We start from the raw sequence: 23,663 nt of genomic DNA on the forward strand, positions 1-23,663 counted from the left end.
TTAATATATAACATTAATTATTTTTTCTTCAATTCTGAATATTCGCAATATTTCTGAAGATTCAATTCGTTATTTTAGAATATTAAAGATAATTTTGAAAAACATTATAGACGGATCAATAGCTTAAAAGTTAGAGCATCTACAGATAAACGGATAGATTAAGTTCAAGTCCTATGCGGCCAATTTTTTAAAGTATTTTTCTAATATGTATGTTTCTGAAGATTATCAAAAATATGTAAATTATAATATATTGGTACTTTAATTTAATGTTATATAGTATTTTAATATTAACCAGCCTGATTCATACATTATTTCCCTTCTAAAAAAATCTCAGTTTTCGTGTCCCTTCCTGCAGTGGCGAACGGTGGAGGTAGGCTGTTAAGATCCGACATAAATAGTACACATTAAACTTTATCAATCATACTTAATTGTTTTCATTGAACTAAGAATACAAATAAAATTATTGCAGACGGTGCTGTTTGGTTTTGAAAATTCAATGAAACTCTGACTAAACCCAGCCATATTTTTTCAATGCATTTTGAATTATACATACAGTCTCCATTCTTAATTTAAAGAATAAAAAAAACTCTTTCACATTAAATTAAAGATATTTTAAGTGAGACTGAATTATATTATTATAAACAAGAAACACTTAAATACGTTAACTACATAATATTTTATTTTTATTTTCAATATGTACTTACATATTCCCATAATTATATTCATGACATGGCCGATTTCATCCTTGGGAGATTTTAATTTCTCAGTCAATTAGTTTAATATCCTTTCAGAATAATCCTTGAGAAGTTAAATATAACATGACATATAATATTATACAATCTTACCTCATCAATAAATAATTATAGCCAAAACAACACAAACGATTTGCTGGCTTAGTATCCTCCATATAATATTAAGTATTATAATATGTACTTCACTATAATATTATTATTATATGTTCATATTTCATATTCATGCCAATAAAATTTCAAAACCCATTTATAATTTCGTTAGCAACTTCCAATACCAATTATTGGCGTTCCATAAAATTCAACTCGAATGTTCGCTAATCAACTGCCAATATAAGTAGTAAAGGTTTTGTTTGTTTAAAAGTACGACTGTTTGTCACACATTTATTTTTGTATAAAATTTTCATACAACGAGATCTTTCAGTGGGTTGTGATCCTACAATACAATTCTTGTGTTCCTGCAAACTGTGTAACATAGAAATTTTGAATTTCAGTAAAAATTAGTAACACAGATCAAATTACAAAAAGAAACATGAAATACGTATATATTTTATCAATTGATCCTAATTATAACACTACAACTTTCTTTACGTAATTTTGTTAAGAATTATATAAGTATCATTAGTAAAGTTATAATAAAAATAGTGACTATGAGGGGTATAATGTGAGAATATTTGACAATGTGTCATCAAAACGTCTAAAGTTGTGATTATAATATATAATATTGAGATGCACAATGCATGTCGCGTACTGTCATGCTGTAAATTTAGAAACAAATTTAGTTTATAGTTTCGTCATTTTTAATTATTATTTTAATTAATATTTTAAATTATTATTCATTATTCATGCTAAGTTTGATTAATTTTAACAGTTTCTACATGTGTGTATGTTAAAATGACTTGCGATAATACATCAATATATAATATTTTGAACAGATCCCAACCTGCAGACCATAGATAATAAACAATATTCTTATAGAAAATATATAGTGCCAACCACTAAAAACAAAAAACACGCGATTTTTACATGAGTCAAAAATGTGTAGGCATGTATAAAATGATAAAAAAACGTTCATTGACTCATGCAAGTGTCGATGCAGTGCGGTACGTGCAGAAGGTGATTTTGGCAGATTTTGCTTACTGACTACTTAAAGCTTCAAAATATGCTACGGGATGGGAGCATCAGTCTGATAACATTTTAAACACCAAGAAAAACGACATGGCACACCATTTTCCCGTAGCGGCAACTTACTGTGGTGTAACGTGATAGTGCGCGACGTGCATTATAATATATTTGGCGCTTAACAACTCAAATTTTATGAGTACTTATTCAACTATTTACGTGTGAGCAATCGTCAATATTAAAAAGCAATAAATTCAGATATCAAATTAATGATCTCGGTGCTTCCTTCTATTGATTCTTAGTGTACGTTATGTAAATAGTGATTAAAAGTATATGTACTTAATCCAAAAAATATCCTTCAGCTTGATGGCTACTCACTGATGTTTTCTTACTTCAAATGTCACCGCAAACTATTAGAGATTGTATTTGGATAAGTAAGAAATAATTAATATTTTTATATAATATTAAGTATTATTGTACGTTAAAATAATGATTGAAGTTAAGTTACTAATTAAATCAAATCTTAAAATTGATTTTTTTCTATTCCACTCACGACTTGGGGAAAAGATTCCTGAAGATATTTCTCGATCGGGCTAGGTGGAAGTCATCAAATCTGAGGTTTGCATATCGAGTATCTTATTAGATTTTATAATACCGAAACTCCGGTATTTTAATCAGAGCGTTGGAGCGGATCCTTTTTTGAGTTGCTCCGCTCTGGGACCTAATACTTACTCCGGCTCCGCTCCAGGGTCTGCTCCGCTCCGGGTAAAAAGTTTTAATAAGTATTATATGTATAAAAATGGTAAAAAAATAAGTAGTTTTAAAATAATCGTCCCTTTCATTATTAATTCTATTAAACAAAACCGACAGCAAATCGTTTCTCAAAATTTGCCTCTTCTGTCAAAAAAGTGAAATTATTTATCACTCAGCAGTGTTGCCATATTTCAAATAATTAAAAAAAAAACATCCGGAGCAGTAGAGCACTACAAATTTTCGGTGCTTAGAGAAAAAAATCTCATTTGCTTAGTTTGTTTGTCGAGGACTAAAGTCTAGTCAACATCTGTATACATAATCGACAAATTCATCAAAATACAAATACGTTTATGTGTAGCCTATTTAATTTGTGTATCTAGTTAATTATCACAAAACGTGTATACTAAATAACAATGGAAAAAGCTATCCAACCAGCAGGCATACGCATGGTCGCACATCGTAATTATTGCAAACACTTTGCCGTGTTGTTTTATCGTCAAAGTGATTGTAGCCATTAATACAGTCATTTTTCGGAAACCGCTTGTTTTCATTGATTGCATGTAATATTGGCGACACAAATTTCGTTCATGTTTCTTATTTTGAAACTTTGTCGGAAATGTTTAAATCAAGGGTTCACAAAATTTTTCCTCATTTGTTTCGTGAATTCTGCATCATTATTTTAAAGTTTAATAGAACTCTTCCCGTCAAAATGGCTTCGTTATTTGAAAGCATGTTTGTTAAAGAAACATTTGCCAACATGCATATTAATGAATCAACATATAAGACAGCCATATCATAACTGTTTTACATATTCACGCACGCATCAAACACGCATTGAATGATTTAGTTTGAAACAAACATTTACATTAATCATAATGTAGAAATTTTTCAAACTCTATTTTTTAGAAAATATAATAATTGAAAAATACTGTGAAATTAAGTTCAAAATCCAAATTTACAAAATCAAATATTGTATTTACGTATTTATTTTTATTATGTTTTTAAATATACGCAATATTTCCCAGCATATTCACAATATTTTCATTAGAATATAAAATGTCAATTTAATTAGATGAAACAGAAATAGAGCCTTAAATAATTTTACAAATTAATAATGAAACCAGTGAAACCACCATCTCACATTATTAAGATAATTTAGTAACACCCATATTTTTTAATGTATTTTTTTATTTATTTGACCAAAAATTCATACGGTTTAAGAATGTAACAATATTTATTTAACATAGATAAATTGGAAATACTTTGGAAACATACCTATGTATTAGAAAAAAATATGTATGTTTTCATATTTTTATATGAATATTGTTCATATGAAATGAATATTATTGGTGACTAGTATTGGTTCAATTTTCCAAAATTTGAGCTTATTAAAATGACGATATAGCTTCAATATATAATTACATTACACATTACATCACCATGTTTGATCCTCAGATGATCATTTGGTCTTTCATAAAGTAGAGGTTGTAATAAGAGATTTTTTATTTTATGACAAACATACATTGAAAAATAACATGTAAATTTATCAAATCTTTGAACCCGGGACCCATAATATAATAAGCCGACATGTTACCTTTGAACCATCAGGGGCATCAATATTATAATACTAACACATACTCAAAGCTTGGAAACATGAACGTATACTCAAAATCTCCCGGACTGTCAGTATGACCAATATTTACGTCCTCAATCTAAAATTGAGCGATGAATTTAAATATTTAATAATGTGTCGTCAAATTTGAAAATCTTACCTCTAAGATGCGACCTATTACACAGCAATTTATAATTCCACCCGTAAAACTAGCGATTTTAAAATACTTGTCTTATACATTTAAAACACTGACGACTGACTTAAGTACGATATCGGATAATTTATCAACATTCAGAAAACACGATAATATGCTGAATTTATATCACAAAAATCTTAAATTACGTTTATGAATATTTCGACTTGACGAAAAACTGAACAAAAAATATTAGTATATGACTGAACTCACCGAACCATTTTTTCATTGTGTTGCACTAAGCAATCAATTGCTATAGAATAAAACTCATTAGATAAAATTAATTATGTGATTGTATGTTATATCTAAGCTATTTCTTATATATAAGAACAGATACGGAGAAAAATAAGCTTTATTATTAATGTAATAGGAAATATTTTACGTGTGCCAAAATACTATTACTTGTATGTTCAATTCCGCAATATTTTGATTACTTAAAAAGCTTTCGTGCTTTACACGCTTCTGTCATCCATAATTTTACATCACAAAAAATGCGAGCTGCTCCATCACTAAGAGAGAATATTTCCATAAAATAATATTCTTCACCAGTACATCATTCTGGCTGCTACATTTTGGGGCATAAAGTATTCCATCACGCCAGAAATCTTTATTGGACTTTGACAAATAATAATCTACCCGGTCGCGCGAGAAAACTCACTCGGGTTTCCTTTTATCTTTTGCAAGTGGGAAGGACTTGTCATCGGAGAATTCCTTATAACAGTCATTTTTTGACAGGATACTTGAAAGCTTTCTACACTATCGGAATCCAACGCAGTAATATCTCCTAACGTCTATAGAGTTGTAGATCGGAGCTTATCAAACTGTATGGGTACGTCAGTGGCGAAGATGATATGGTAGACAACAGTGGCGAAGACTCTAGGCGATTATTTGAAGCCTACCTTTTTAAGAAAAATATTTTTTAATTGCATATTGACTTATTTATATAATCACTTGATTATATTCTATAAAATAATTTATTTTGTCAACGAAAGATGCCGTATGTGTAGGAACGTATTTCACAGATAATAACAAAACAATCTGCAAAGGTTTTAAAAAATATACCACAGCGCGCCATCTGTTTTGACATAAATAAAGGTCGGATCATGTTTCAAATAATTCTTATTTTTTTCATATGATTCACGTAGCCCCGCCCAGTCTATCGAATTGTACGAACTAAGGTAAGCTCTGATCGCAGACCCTAAAACTAAATAATTATTAATTAGATAATTTAAAAAATAATTTCTATGGTGTTTAATTGAATATTGATAAATATAGACTGTTTTTTAAAACAAAAAGAACTTATATGTAATGGTTTTTGATGTGTATAAATGTTTTGAAAAAATACGTAATTTAAACTGATCGCTTAATTTTATGTCATCGGTGAGTTTTTGAAGTTTCATTAAATTAGTGTGTCGTTGTCATTAGTGTGTACCTATTCATTAGTAGTAATATCGTATTATCTTCTTATTTCTCGTAAGTGTGTGTGACAAGTGTGTTCTTTTTATCAGATCTTCACAGCCTACCTCTTTCCAAAAGTCACCCTTCGCCACTGGTAGACAATAGGTAAACATTTGTATAAAACTAAAATAATTACAATATGCAATAAAACGGTCATCAATATATTATTATATAATTTACTTGCAGTATAATTTCAAATAGTAACGCATAGCAATTTCTTATAATAAATATCATGTTCATTATATTTTTTTAAATCAGAGCAATCGAAAAATTACGTTCAATTTCTCTCCTTTTATACTTAGGCTATAGGCAACTACTATTGATGAAGATTTAGCAAACATCATAACACTTATATTTTAACATGGATGCGGGTTCAAATTTTTTTCAACGATTTCTTCAAAATAAGTATTTTACTGAGCCGTTCTAAATCATGGTATAACGAATATTTTTTAAAATTTATTGTATTCAGTCGTACATGGAAAACTACTTAATTTTTAAATACTCGTAGGTATTAAGTAGTTTATTAGTAATTGTATTGATTAAAAAACATCACAAGTGGATTTTTATTATTGATGGAATGAAGAGTACTAAACATACATGGCTGTTATAAAATATAGTCATGAATATCATTTGATCTGCCAGCTTGATTGCTAAAAAGCTCTTTCCTGGATTGCGATTGATAAAGTGGATCACATCTTTGTTTTTTTTTTTTTTTTTTTTTAAATATTTTTAGTTGTTTTAAAAAAAATGTTTTCTCAATAAGTGTTTTCGATACGCCAAATTAAAAAAAATATTTTATAAAAAAAAATCTAAACCTTAGGTACTCAACATTAATCAATTAAAATATTTTATTATTAATAATAATATATATGAAAAACAACATTATTTTCTCACATTTCACCTATAATGCAGGTAGTAATGTGAATCCTATTATCCATATTTTTTCCCCGAAGACCTTGAATCATTTGTATAATTATAGACATATGAGATATCCCGGATCCTGTGGCTAGCTCGGGTGTTGGTAAAACCCGGGATCCACAAAAAAATTAATTAAATTGCTATCTGTTTCATGGTAGGATTAAATGAAACTCGTTTTATTTTGGTAGATTTATATTCGTAGATTACTCATGTTAGTTACACTTCCAACTCAAACTCCAAAAACTCTCCAACTTCATAAAACTCCAGAGGCTAAACTGGGCAGGCCATGTCCAGCGCATGCCTGAGTCACGGATACCGAAGAAGATCCTCGAAAGAAACCCAGAAGGGAAAAGGCCAGTGAGAAAGCCACGCACACGATGGGGTGATAATGTTACAAAAGATGCCAACCAGATACTAAAAATCAGGAACTGGAAAAGACGTGCGGAGGACCGTTCCGGCTGGAGGACAGCGGTGGAGGAGGCCAGGGCTTGACTTGAGCTGTAGCGCCATCGAAGAAGAAGAAGTTACACTTCCAAATGTTTTATGCTCTTAATTTTAATTTCGTTATTAATAACTATTATCGTTCACAACTCTTAATCTATGGTATTTCACTCCGTATCCCATTTTTCACTTCCATGCTCGATTTGTACTTATTTTTCTACTCCCAAGTCGTGAGAGCCGATGTTCACTCTTTTAAATGGCGGCCCTAGACTGACTATTTTTTATCGAGCAGTGTTGCCATCTTTTTTTTACATACTTCTTAATATTAAATTTCTTTGGCTTTCGTCTCTTTTATTCGGCACAATCACATTCTTCCCTGAGATACTATTACTATTACTACTGAGATGCAATTCTTACGTGCTTAGTATATGTTGAATATTTTGACAGTTAATCAAGGAATTTTGGATGTACGTACGCCCATTGTTGACTAAAGGTCAGGTGACATGGTTACACCTAATAATTACGTAATTTAGACTATCGGGAGAGGTCCAATAATCATGGGTGTAACACATACTTATATAAGTTTATACTATTATAATATATAGATATATTTTTCGTTAATTTTATTAATTGCCAATTCTTAGTGCAAATATATTGTATTAAGTGATTAAAATAAAACACAATGTATATTACTAGTTTAATAATATTCAAGTCCGGGCTTATCCACTTCAATGGGATATCGTCAACCGATACAAATTTTACAATATTGAGGTAGGTACTTATTTATACTTGAAGGCCAAATTATTTATAATATTGAGATGATTTGAGTTACCCCATATCCACCCGTCATGTAAATATGCAGCCGTGGTTTGTGCACAGCCACCTTCCATGACGCTATAAACGTCTGAGAAAGAAAAGATTTTAGTGCCATACTTCCTTGTCCTGAAACGATGCTGCACTGGACTGATGTAGCAACCTTGCATCTTAGTGCTTAAAAAAAGAGTTTTAGAAAATACAAAGAATTCTGACTTGCTCTGCTGTCATTTATCTTTAATGACATGAAATGTTCTCTGTAGCCGTGTACTGAAATTCTGCCGAAACAGAAGAGTTAGGAGTTGAAAGTAATGAATCTAAGGAGGGATCGGAATTATACCGTCATACATAAAATGTAAAATAGGACAATATATTCTAAGATCATCTTCGTTCAAAAATATATCAATTAAATGTAGAGGAATGTTATTATATTCTTCTGGCATTGCGGCTATGACAAAATCACTTTTCAATTGTTCTAGTGTCATTTTAAAGTAACGATACCAACACAAAAAAGTTACCTGCACCTTTCAAACAATTCGAAATCATTCTACCTAGCTTATAAGATAACAATATTGGATCATACGTTGATACTTAAGCTACATACAATTAATATTTATATTGCAAGAATACAAGTTGTGAGAAACTTTAATTAATCATCACGAATCATTAACAAAATAAACCCATGTTAGTTAACGAACATAATTACTATAAAAATGTTTATCTTACATTAATAATATATAAAATATCTTTGTTAAAAAGTGTTTGAGAAATGCTGATCTTTAACAGGAAAACTTCTTTCGGAAAATCGAACGTCTAATATAATTTGAGCACCATACAAAAGTATCCGTATTGTTATTTCTATGGGAAATATGATATTCACAAGATCAAATATTCAGCTGAAGAAAAAAACAATTCAGAAGTCAGGTATACCAACGCTATCGATTTCATTCTCGTTTGTTTTTGCTTGCTTTTTGCCTCTTTAGTCAAATAAAATGGAAATAATTGTTTTGTCAAAAATTTTGACCAGTCTACTCTGTATTTATGATGTTGAAATTCATTTTCAAAAACACATACTAATATAGAAAATAAATGTTGGAAATATAGCTCAATATTTCTGCATAGCAACATTTTTAATCTCATTGTTCTATTTCAATTTATGAATCATTGAACAGACTAAAATATATTTGATTTCTAAAGAAATGCAACTACTATTATAATTGAGGAATTAATACATTTTTTATATCTTTGCTTTTGCAACATTGAAAATATTTTTGTAAATAATAATATAAAACGACTTGCTGTTATTTAATATCTTGTTTTGGTGACTTACTTACGACCACGTATTATTTTTTATGCTTTTATCTGATTGTTCATCTAAAAAATGGTTCATTTTTATAACATACTTTTTTTTGTGTGAAATAATAAATATACGTATATAAACAATTCTCAGACCTCAGATATAAATATTTTTTATGGAATGCAAAATAACTTACAGCTCATTCTATCGTTAGCCGTAATTGCTTTTTTAACTTCACTTTCATAATGCCTAGTCCAAACCAAGATACACTTATACGTGAACACATGCACATTTTATAAAGACTGTTGGATAATTGTCTCAAACAAAATGTTTTGCGAACATTTACCAAACGTTTTGATATAAATTTCCAATCCACCGTATTTCAATTAGATTGAAAACTTTGTTCAAGTACAAAAAATCTTGGTATTAGTTATTGGTATTCATAATAATACAATGTCAAGTCATGAACCAGCATACAAATTTAATAAAGGGTTAACAATTTCTTGATTTTCATTGTAGATATCGTAATGTACGTTCCATTAATTATTTTAACTGCTTATTGCTTTAAAGACAGTGTATTTTTTATTACTATTAAAAGATTAAATACATACATCAGCCGGTGTAAACTATACTCATTAATTTTACATTAAAATCTTTACTACCGTATTATTGTGGTTATCAAATATACTATTTTCAGTCATAATACTTGTTCAATAATTTGTAATTTGTAGATATTTATACGATTCAATAAAATTTTCCGTAAAATTCAACCCATCTCCGGAAAAGTAGCATTATCCTGAAATATTCGTTTTGAAACAATAGTGTGTAAACACTACGCACCAGTTCAAAAATCATATTATATGTGCTACGCGACACCACACTAATAACTACTGACTCTTGTTAATATTCTACTTCTTTTGGTGCCGTTTCCTATCAAAGATCGGCGACTAAGTTGCAATACACTTTCCTATTATGAACCAGTCAAATCAAATTCCCAAAACTGCAGACACTGAGCCACTTACGAAGATTGCATAACTAAGAGAATCTCCTTATAGATATATTATGAATTTGAGTAGATCATACTAACATTGCGGAAAATGTGGATGCAATATGTAGCTTTCCTATGCTTGATGGAATATATAAATTCTTTTGTTTTATTGGCTCTTAACTTAAATACTCTTCATTGAAAATGTGATCAGCGCAATATATATTCATGGTACTTATATACAACCACGCCTCAAAAGCGTCCAGCCTTGTTACTGTTTGTTTCTTTAACGTCCAGGCTTCAACTCTGTATACCAGTATGGAGTATGATGTAGTATCTAATCAGCCTACATCGAGTGCCGAGGCCCGTATCGTGACATTCGTGACATATGTTGTTGAGATTAATTTATAATGACTTTTGACTACGAAATCAAGAGGTATCTATATAATGTCATTACTAACTAATTTACTAAAAGGTAACAATATCGCGATAATGCTCTCTTTCCAAAGAAGAGCTCAATTCTGTGTCTCGGTATCCAAGCGCAGTGATATGTTTTGCAAAATGTTTTTAAATGGTTAGCGTCACAGGAAATGGGACAACTGGACGCCAGGAAAATTGGACGCCGCACTGTCGTAGACACGTAAACAATACGTAGACGAGGAATTTTAATCATGTGGTTTTTAATCAATCAGGTAATCATGTGGTTTAACAATGTGGTCGCGCGGCTTGAGCGTTGGACTATCACGCCGTGGATCTCAGGTTCGAATCCTGTGTCTGGCAAGTACACATATTGTTTTTCAATTTGTGTGTGAGTCAGGGTATGGACTTAATAGGTTGAGCAAGTGGCTGACATCCATTTCTCGTAAAAAACAAAATCTTTTAATACAAACCTCTACTCTGTGGAGGCCCATACGATCCTATTAGGATCGGACATGGTCGAAAAAAAAATCTACTACTTAGTAGTTTTAATTCATTTTACTCTTTACATAATGTTTTTTATTGCGGATTCAGAATTACCATGCCTAAGGCTTTATATAAAGCTATTAAATCATAATATAATAATTTAAATATTAATAATAATATTAAATATTTTTTTAAAGTAGGTACCTATAAGTATATAACGTCTATTTATTTTCTAATTGCGTGGCATCCAGTTGTCCCGGCGCCAAATCGTTCTAGACCCGCGTTACAGGGTTGAACGTGATGTCGTCAGGGCTTGAAAAAAGGTCACGGAATTCCGGCACTATGTATTCACCACATTACTGTGTATATCTAAAAATACATACTTTTCTGTCACATACCTGATTGGGTGTCAACAATCCTTGAGCTGTAGCGAGGTCCCGCAATGGTAGGAGGTGGCAATAAGAGTAAAGGCGACAGTACGACCACAAGTGGGAACAGCAGCCTGCCCAACGCATTGGCCATGCCGCCATCCTCACGCCTCACCACTACACCTCACCGCCCCATCTGGAATACAACACAAATAGACACTTTATAATATATATTGTAATACATATTATATCTGGTGTTATCTTCAGATACTACGCGCACTCGCCAACAACAAATTCACACTGACATAGAATACAGTTAATTCTTGTTTATTGACTTAAGAGCATACATCAGTGAAACGGCAAATAATTTTCAACAATAAGTGGGACGTAATTTCGCACTCGTTGCCAATCGGAGAGCGATAGTCGAGCTGTAAGCACGTCAATTTGCTTTGTGATAGCGTCGGAGGAATATATTCTTAAATCTTGTAAAGATGACTAAAAAACGTTACGCATTTACTCGAAAAAGAAAACACGTGAATGAATATATTATTATTATTACTAATATAACAATAAACATAACATTAAATGGAGCATGTTGAATTTTTATTACAAATTATGTTTTGTTTGTCACGCGTCTTTTGCACAATCTGCGCGTCGCGTAGTCACGATCTTTTTAGACCATGCCTCAGCTGAAGCTTAACATAAAAATAAGACAATGAAAGAACGTGAAAATATTAAAACTACACATTCAATATCCACGTGTGCGTGGGACAGCTCGCAATAACACATAGATGAACACCCGTAGTTGTACCTGCAGATCAGGTGTTTATCGCTATATTCACAAAGTGTGGAGTATCTGGGTATGAATAATGTACCTGGAAATGCGGTATTCTGCATGGCGAGAATCTATACGTAGTAAATTTATAAGTCAGTGGTACCTGCTACATTTTATTATCACCCACGTCGCCATAAAATCAATAATCAAATCAATAAAAAAAATATGGATATTTTTTTCAAAATAGACCCCAAAACCATTTTTCTGTGTGCAAGAATGATGCATCTTCTTAAAAATTATTGAATGTATTGAAGAAATGTATGAAAAGTATTTTATACTACAGGGAATGGAACTGATGAATAATTATTCAACTCCAGATAAAATATTTTTTTAACAAAAAAAAGATATTCAATACAGCTACTGAATACTTTTGAGCTCTAATTAATCAAATTTATGTATTTTTAATAATATATGACTTATTTTTTTAATATTAAGTATTCATTAATATATTATATTATTAGTATTCCCAAGTTCACGGACGTCATTCATCGGACGCCATCTATATCACGTATTACTTTGATTAACAAATTACAAAACTAATTGACTTTCATTTACGTAATTTGAATTGTTTCGAATAACGTAGTTATATACGTGCGGGTAGACACAAGAATAAAAGCACTCGTTCTAACCGTAAAATATGTAAGTTTGAATCGGAACAAGTATTTTTCTATTCGGTATGAGATTTTTCTAAATTATTTAGAAAAATATATACAAATTCATTTTAAACATGATATCACTAATTTAGTTTGTATTAACATGAGCACGTACAAATGATATCGATATTTTTCGATAAGATGCTTTTAAATAATAACTTTTCCTCTTACCTATACGATAACAATATTATATAAAATGATCTTATAGTAATATATTACATAAATGTATCATATACAATATAATATTAGTATAGTTTATTTATTAAGCTAAAAATTAAATATAAATAAGTTTTTACAAAAGACTTACTTTATACGGGAAATAAGCAATCAATAAGATAAAAGTTTCTAAGGTAGTATAAATATTTTCGAATAGACAGAACAAAAAAACTTGTAGAAATGTACATCTCATCATTCATTTTTATATCGATCGATTGATTGGTTTTTGTTGAAAAATAAAATAGATGTAGCTTGTATTTTTATATTTGTGTATAAAAAACTTGTCGATAATAGTAAATCTTTCTCACAAATTGATGTTTTTTACAATAATTTTGTACTCGCAGACATCAATTTTCTAAAAAGAAATATTTCAAAACTTTTCACTCAGACGCGTCTACGGTTATTGGAAAGTTTTGCCAGTCAATCAGTTACTTATATTTAATATATTATAATGTATTTTTAAGTCTAACATAAAATAAAGATTACCGAAATATAAAGATATTTATAAATATAGTGCTAAATTGTAAAATATTCAAGAACTTTACAAATAAATCAATCACGATATTTTTGGAACAATACTTTTATACAATGTTATTACATGAAAATATAAACGACAAAAAAAGGTTTTCGTAAAGGTACATACATATTATTATTAATATACTAATAAATACTAGCTGCCTATTACTGCGTCATATGAGAATAAATTTGGTGTGGTGTGAGACTTATGTTAGTTAATAACTAATTATGTATAAAAGTTATTAAAACTTAGTTTATTAATAGTTAAAAATGTCTCTCTGAGGAGAACGAAGCCGGTTCTGATATTAAATAAAAGTAAAATAAGTACGATAAATTTTCGATTAATAATTTTAAAAAAAAAACAATAATACAATGCATTTCCACCATGAATTGACAGTTAACACAATAAAAGAAAACCTAGTTTTTAAAAAATGATAAAAATTAATGTCATCCATACCATGCTATTTTATAAAATTAACTGCCATCAGGTATTAAATAGAAATGATTTATTTAAAAATTTAAAGTTTGCATCCCATAAAATATTACTTTTAAAGATATCTCAAAACACTCCTACGATTTTTATATAATATGATATTATACTGAATTCATTTTGTATCAATATTTTACCATGATGTAGAAGTGGTTTTATTTTTCATTTTTTATGAATAAAATGACAAATAAATTTAAATCATACAAATAACAAATATTTAAGTACCTCAATAAATTGTAAAACACATTTATTGTAGATTAATTAGGTATGTTGATATAAAAAAATATATGGTCGGAAGCTCAATTTTAACTAATGTATAACAAAACTGTAGATAGGATATAATAAACTTCTCAACATATTCAACCATTTTTTACCATGTCCGATCCTAATTAGATCATATGGGTCTCCGCATTGTGGATGCTTGTATTAATAGATTTCTTAAAAGTGAAATAGATGTTAGCCACTTGTTCAGCATATTAAGTCTATACTCTGACTTCAAATACAAATCGAAAACCAATGATGTGTGTTATTGCCAGACCCAAGATTCGAACCTGAGACTCGCGACATTATAACCCGACGGGTAAGCCACTCAGCATACAAATAATCAGTTTGGTATAATGTTTATTTATTTCAGTAGTATAGTTATTTTAATAATATGCTGACATATAATAAAATAATTAATACTTTATATATATTTGAATTGAAAATAATGGATTGATTTTACTTGTTTGATTTTGGTTTGGAAGAGAAAATAATAATATTTACGTAATAGCGTCATAATAATATTATATCTGATGCATGCGTGTCAATATTTGTATATTATGAATGAAATAATATTTGTAAACGACTGAATGAATATGACATAATTTGTATTTTATATTAATATTGTTTTTTAATATAAATAGTCTTAATTCACATTTTTGTGAAAATGGAGTTAAAGCCGTTGATTTCTAGAGTTTTTATATATTTTTATCAAAAATACCACAACCGTTAATAGTAGAAAGATTTTTACAATTAAAAAACTTTTTGTATAAATAGTTTATGGAAATGAATTTCTAATGAGATGGAACTATTATTAAATTATTTGAATTAACTACCATATCACTGATGATGTTACCATACCATATAATGATGTATTGTATTTTAATGAATAAAAAGTTTTATTACATACACAATTCGAAGACACCTCAGGTAGGTATACGAGTATACTAGATAATGGACTGGCGGAATAATGAGCATTTTCAAGCCTAAAACAGAGATTATTATTTTAAATAGTCAACATTTTAACATAATCATTCGAGTGCATAAGTTCTGCACACATTGAACTTTGATAATAACCAATTGCAAATTTAAAATTAAATATCTCTCTCTAGTACTGACTTCTGCCTTGACTAATCGTCACATATACAATTTATTTAAATATACAAATTTGTATCATTTTATTTTTCACACACTGTATTTATCTAATACCACGTCAATTTGTCACAAAACAACTATAAATAATAATTATAAGTGAAACCAACCAATTACAACCTCTCGTATCACTTAATGCAACAAACTTTCCTTCTTATACACAAAACTATATTTAATAAATTATTTCATTGTTATAATTACTGGCCGCCTCTTAATTAACAATTATATTGAACTGTGTTGGATCTTTTTAGATATATTATAGCCAAAGTTAATAAATAAAAACAAATATTTTTTTTTTCATTTAAAATACAATAACATAATGTCTAAATTAATAAATCAGTTAAGTTAAAGTCAGTTATTTTGCAATCAAGAAATACTCTACTTAAGAAAGTAACAAAGATATTATGTTATTATGTCATTGATATTTTGTCAGCGTCCTCTGTCGATTCCAATCAAAAAGAATATTAATATGAAATTGTGTTTGTCAATAAAATCAATGACAAACATTCGAGGAGAAAACATAATTGAGCTGTAGCATTTTCCGATATTATTTCTTTCTTTCTTTTCCCCGATAAGTATATAACCAACGTTTATTTTTTTTTTTCGTCCACATTCTGCGAGGTTATACGATAGGTCGCTGGCGTGCTCATTCATCTAAGCTAACGATTATGAAACTTTTAGTTTGATATTAAGTGACATACTTGGGGAAAGTTCGCACAACAAATAAGGGAGAAAACTTTGGAAGTAGGTAGCGAGTGCAAATTTATTGCTGTTATTAATGGGAACCGGGCTAAAGGACAAATTTCACATATGATCAATATCAGTGCGATTACCAACATTGATTTTCTGGGCAGGGCACTAACGACAACTTTGCAACGTGACGCCACATTAAGCTTATTACGTAATTATCTTATCTTCTTATGATATTTAATTAGGATTTTTTAAATTGTTTATTAATTTTATCTTAAGTTTATTATTTATAATAACTTTATCTATTTTAATTTATCAAAAACTTATTTTACTTAACAACGCAATATATATTATATAATATATTTTATCATCACCATAATACTACAACAAGATATCTTAATTTTCACTGTTTTTGAATTAGCTATTGAATATTATTCTATATTTTTTTCTCTGCAATAAAACGAGGTAAGTCAAAAGCTAATCGTAACTGTATGAATTTTGTGTTTGAAAATATTAGACACCTTACTTTAAAACCATAAATGCAATAAATAAATAAAACAATATAATATCTACAATATATTTTCATATAATTGAACATTATTTAAGCAAGCATAATTTTGCATTATTATTTTAAATAATAATTTCAGCCTAGATTTAAGTTAACCAAATAAAGTTTACATTTCATTTTCCCCATAATGACCAAATCAGAGTTATCTAGTTGTAGTATTGAGGTGATGATATGTATACCATTTATCAATCAAATTATCTCGCTGCTAATTTTTAGACTCAATTGGCCTCAAAAAATCTAAAAGCTTGTAGTAATCATACCACTCAGCATTACAACGGTGACGGAATGAATAGAGTACCGGAAGCGATTGTCAGCATTTCCTCAATCATAACCTACATCAATAGTGTTTATTATGATTTATTTAATTGCGACAATAATGACTCTTGTAATAAATTGATTTCATTTGTAATAGCGAAGACAATCCATAACTTATCACTACCCATCTCGAGTCCGGTCACTCGACACAGTCAACCGTCACTCCATCATCCACTCTCAGTTTTATCGTTAACAGTAATCACAAGTAAGCTACGGGCATCCTATCGCATCATGACAAAATTGACTGGTAGTTTTTACTTTAAAATCTTATCACATTGCATTAATTTTGGCTTTGTGTTTTTAAATCAAGGTATCAATTAAGTGCCTTAATAAATCTAACTGACGGCCGGATCACCGAAAACTTTATTCATAGCGTACTTGCACTTTTCTAATACCTAGCTATATACCTGATATTTTAGGTGTCTTAAAATTATGTAGGTATTTTCAATATAAAAAATGTTACATTCTTAAATCTTGTGAATTATTCGTTAGATAAAATAAATAAGTAATTATCTTATTAGCAGATGCAAGAACGTTACAACTAAAACTTGGAGCGATTGGGACATCAGTTAGTAATTAGAGTAGGTACCTACTTAATTGATACCTTAATTTAAAACCCTAAAAACCGCTATCTAAAATATTCATAAAACTATTATCTATTCAAAATGATGCTGTCTCAATTTTCGACACAGTAATACCAAAAGTGTTTGAAGAATAATAATAAATTTATTCATATCGCTTTAGTTTTTCATGAATTTTAGTTATACTTCATTTTAGCAGCTTAATCGAAAACAAAATATATTTTTTTTTTTATATAACCGTTATTGGATCTCCAGTGATATATTATATGTTGGCTATCCAGTCCTTTTTGTACCCTCAGGGAATCCAGCACTATGTCGGTAGCTTCTCTGATATCCTATATATTTGGCCGTTCAATCATAGTTTCATAAATTCCACGTGATCGTTTCATGCCTATAAAGTAAATACTAAATTATAACCCCTGATTATATCTCATTATGACTTTTATATTATAGATATTCATCTTGGCTGAATTTAAAATGCAAGAGTAATTACTTTCAAAATAAAATTATAGTTTCCTAAATACTTTCAAGGTCGTTTACGTTTTAAGTTCATATTTTTTGATTAATGAACATGCTTACATAACTGATGCCGCAATTTTATCTCACTGAATTTATGCTTTAATTCCAAACGTTATTTTAGTACACGCTCCGTTAGGAAAAGTTAGTTTTCGTGACGTACTTCAATAATTTATTGGTGTCTGGTGCAAATTCAGACTAGCTTTCAAATTATAAAATATCTAACGCTTATTTCTCTACCAAGTTTGAATCTATATTGGATTTGGTCCACAAAATATTTAATATAAAATATGTAGCATTAATTTCTGTAACAACTTTCAAACTATGTCAGATTAATTGCTCCACAAAATATTGTATAATAAATACATAATGGTATACCGGCGTTTGTTTAACATTATAATTAGTAATATGATATACTTATATAATACTACTTGTATTATTATAATATAACATAAGTTATATATAAACTTAAATCCTTGTTACATTCAATATTATCGCCTACTTTTCATATACTGAAATACTTAAAATTCGGTACATAGGCACTAAAACGCTGACAAAATTATGTTATATGAAAAATTATACGCAATCTATTCTATATATTGGACTAAACTCCTAGGAACCGTTTGATAATATTTTATTGTTTCTATAACAACGTAATTAATTCAATATTCATGTTCATATTTTGTAACACATATTATTGAAAAAAAATGTTTTGAAAAAATCGGGACTCGAATCTACATCCATCGGATTCCGTCCAATATTCTTTATTAGGTGGTTTTTTAAAGTGTTCGTTATTACGTATATAACGTATGGGTTAGTATACGTATAGGTACAATATTTTTCTAAAATCTTGTTTTTATTATTTTATTCATTGAATCCTTAAAAAAAATTACGTAAATGTATTGTATTTGATTATCTTTCATTAAACTCTCAAAACATTAATACTAATAATAAATCAATTGAAAACAAGACTTTATTTACAGAATGTTTAAAATAGTTATTAAAGCTTAGTCAATAGTGTAGAAAGTGTAGTTATATTCTTTCAATTCTTTAATTATGTGGGTTATTAGGGTAATTATATATCTAGGATACATAGCTTATTTTATTTTAATTAATATAATTTCAATAAGATAGGGGTTATTTTTTTACAAACACTTCAACTATTCATAATTTGTTTGTTATATTTTTATTGTGACCCTTGACTTGATAGGTAGTTAATGGAGATTTACCTACTTTTTTGTATTGATTTGTTACACAAATTAGAGTTAATAGTATTCGTTGTCAGTGTTTTTATTTGTCTTGTGTGTACAGAGAGCCTGAAAATGCCGAAAAGCGAAACCCGGGTTGCAAAAAACTACTCAAATAGAATAGTCCAAAACTTAAATCCATTGGAATTTTAATATAATATCGTTCTATCACAAATCGATAGTTAAACACCATTGATATAATGTTTGAGGTTTTCACGGTTATTTTTTATCGTAGTAGATTTTTGAGTTTCCACCGAGTGTCCTTCTTTCTTCTTTACTCGACGTTTCATATCATCTCTTGATAATGGCCTCTGCAACGAGCCCGAAACGTCGAGTACAGAAGGACACACGGTGGAAACCCAAAAATCTACTACGATACACACCATTGAAATTATTTAGTGATAAACTGAATCATTTATTTATATCGAGAAAGTTTTTCTTATAATATGAACTACATAAGGAAACTACAATAGTATACCAAAATACATATTGTGATATAAGTCGCACGACCGTAGTAAAAATTTAATTAAAATTTCCCTGCAGCACGTAGAGCAATCATATATACGGCAACTCATTTCGGGCAATATAACAACAAAGCTTTTACTCTGTCCCTATTTTGGGACGACTAACTTAGATCGTGTTTTACGGGTCGCGGGAGTCATTTTATGCAAGTCACGTGCGTCCCCGCCACAACCACAAGCGGACACTGCGGGGACACCAAGATGTCCCCGTCCTCCAATGATCCCTCCAATTTTACTTCCCAGTTTACCCTGTGCGACGGATTTACACCGGGAATATACAGTTTCAATGTAATTGGTGTACAGCCTAGGAGGGTCGGACATCAAAAATCAAACGCCAGTGAAATGAACGTCGTGAAAATACAAATATAGGTCAACTCTGAACACATCTAAATCTATATAATACTCATGACTTCAAGTAAATATAACCATCGTTTACACCCACGTCCATTATAGGGCAGTGGTATGGCGTCGGTCTCTAAAGTCGTAGACTGTAACTCGTGAGCTCAAATCTAACGTCTGGAAAATTCCCATGTTGTTGTTTTTTCTCAATGTGTGTGTGTATGTTCGATAATAATCTAATTCAATGACCTTTGCGAAAGGTTATAATACCATTTCTCTCAAAATACAATTCACTCTGCACTACTGAGGAAAGTCAAAGTTCATTATTATCTTTTATTCTAATTTATTCACATTCTTTCATTCACACGGATATTCAAAAAAAACAACGATCTTGAAGAAAGTTAACCTCACGATGACATTAAAACAATAATAACCAAAATAATTGTGTAGGTACTGACGAGTATCTTATTCCATTAATATAAAATTACTTCTCTTTTCAGCGTTTATAAGAAAATTGGAGGTCTCAGAGGTACCTATTGTTTTGTCATAATCCTTAATACATTATGATAAGGTTCCATGTCTCTAAAAGATGGTTTTATTCGATATATTTGTATATTCGAAATTTTACAAACAGAAATATCAATATTTTTTAATAATAGAGATCGTAGTGTCATATTTAGTATTTCGAAAAATTTTAATTTACAGTGAATTGGAGGAGTTACGCAAGCTCATACCTGATTTATCTATCAACAATTAAACAAAATAATGGCAAGCATCGAGTCCAGTGGGTACAAAGCTTTGTCAGCACAAAATCCGCGACATAGGAGTCAATCTCAAAAATATCGTTCAATTATTTTAATGTATATTTTCATAAGCCGTCAGCGGTATCAATTATCGCTTACTCGATGAGAAACGCTGAGGACAAAATATAATGGTTTATTACATGCATTTCCTTAACATACAATTTCAAACGCATCCAGTTACTACTTATAAATAAGAACTTTATCTCAATTAATATGTATTATGTTTATTATGCATTTCTCGCGTTGTCAGCATATACCCAATAAAGTTAGTTGACCGAAATTCATGGGATATTCAGTATCAATAAAAATCCCATTGCAATTGAATGGAGATGTCACTCGGTATCGCCACACCTCGAGCTGAATATCTCACTCCGCTTTTATCTTGTATTATTTATTGTATTGTGTATAGCTGTCATTCCTGTACTTACATAACTGTACTTGTGTAACCCATTAAAATAAACTCACAATCCACACTACACGTCTTCACTTCATCATCATCTCCTATAACTTACCCAAAATTAATCAAAATCTTGGAATATAATTTATTTTTTTATCTGCATATTATAATATTTACCTGCGGTAAATAATTCTGTGAACCCTGTATTCAATAAAAGATAATAAAATAATCGATCAGGATAGTAAATGAGCATGTCAACAGTGAAACAAAAATAATGATACATCCCCTTCCAGCTAACTGTTCTCAGGTAAGGTTTACAGTTTATGGCACGGTTGATCTGTTGTACGTAGAAACGAGTTTAATGGCTCCTCTGAGGATTAGCTATAAGATTGGGTGGGCCTTGAGACGGCTCTACCGACAAAGGTGAAATATGAAAAGGAAACCACGAAGGGTCGGCATAAGATATTCGGCAATCCAATACAATCAAGCCTCGGGTAGGATTTCTGAGATGGGCTCTAGAAATTTGATAGGATGAAATAATTATTGCTGGATTAACAATCGGCCAGTCTACGGGATAAACCGCTTTTCGGACATTGTGTAATTGTTTTATTGTTTCAATCAAGTTTGTATGGCTTGCAATATCAAATTACCATTCCGTAGCTAATAAATTACTATATGCGGACTATTTTATGTTAGTAACTATATGGTGTGTATTACGTTTATATTCAGGGCATTACAGAGATAATATGAAGCCTCGTGCAATCAGTATTTTGAACCTCCTAGTTGAAGATGTTTAGTATTACTTATTTAAATACAAAAGATATTTTACAACAGTTTTCATAATATCATACCATAAATTTTTCAACTATTGCTGAATAATTATTGTCAGTATATTTTGTTACTCTTAGCTCATTTTCGATCATACTATTGTTTATAATCCTTTTCAGTACGTACGTTAAATGGTCTTTCTCATTCCCATACACTCATAAACATACTTAGTTTAAAAATCAATACACAATAATTATCACTAAGAATTAACCAATATTAATTGTAAAACAATAAAGATTTGTTATAATTCATTTATAAATTGCAAAAAATCTAACCTTCTGCACTGCCCCCGCCTTCTTAGATGGCCTGCTTATATGCAAATTCAAAATATTACAAAAGTTTTATACAGCCTATAAATAGAATATTTTACCTCAAAGCTACCTGAAATTGTTAACACCAAAAAATTCAAACACATAATATGTATTATTTTTCAATATTCAAATTTTTGTGAATCTTAATTTTAGCATGGTAATAAATTTTAACATTTCGTAGGTTATAAAAAGAAAAAAATAGTATGACAGTTTCAAAATAAGAAGAATATTTTCATAAAAATAAAATATATGAAAACATGTATCGGTTATTGATATTTTGAAAAGGGTTTTTTTATTGTAAACGTTTGTTGCAAATTTATATCATGTCTTCTATTTCTCTTCAACTGATGTAAAACATTTGGATAGATTTGAGATATCACAGTATTGTATAAAATGAGAACTATACTCTTTATTCATTCTAATGTTGATATAACTCTAATAAATATCCAAGAAATCAAGGGCATCAGTTATTTGATCTCCCTAGGTACAGAAGTAACATGCCATTGGTGATGCTAATTGAGACAGCAATAACATGTTCAACGAAATCTCTAATTACATAACTATTATTAAATTTCATTGCTCTCATTGTGTTTCTGTTTTATTTAGTGACATTTTTTCACATACAGTATAGGAAAAATCCCTGGTATAGTGAATTCCGATGGTCCATATCGGTAAGCCTGTTTTGGTGGATGGTATAATCAAAATGTTCTCACTTATAAATATTACTACATATTTATGGTTGTATCTGCTCTGGCCTCAACCGAATATATCATAATTATTAGTCTGAGGAAAAGATATTAAAGGAATAAAAT

General features: G+C 29.8%; 1 protein-coding gene across 1 annotated transcript in view; it reads right to left on the reverse strand.

Moving 5' to 3' along the window:
• The window catches only part of LOC147066059 (neuroligin-1-like), a 124,522-nt gene extending 112,756 nt beyond the window's left edge, over positions 1 to 11,766 (reverse strand). Inside the window, exon 1 of the mRNA XM_085955716.1 lies at positions 11,643 to 11,766. Coding sequence (XP_085811842.1) covers positions 11,643 to 11,766 — 124 coding nt within the window. The remainder of the gene's footprint in view (positions 1 to 11,642) is intronic.
• Between the last annotated feature and the right edge of the window lie 11,897 nt (positions 11,767 to 23,663).

Source organism: Rhyacophila brunnea, unplaced genomic scaffold (assembly GCF_057557595.1).
Source record: "Rhyacophila brunnea isolate RB1 unplaced genomic scaffold, BYU_Rbru_1.0 scaffold_5, whole genome shotgun sequence".
NCBI lineage: Eukaryota > Metazoa > Arthropoda > Insecta > Trichoptera > Rhyacophilidae > Rhyacophila > Rhyacophila brunnea.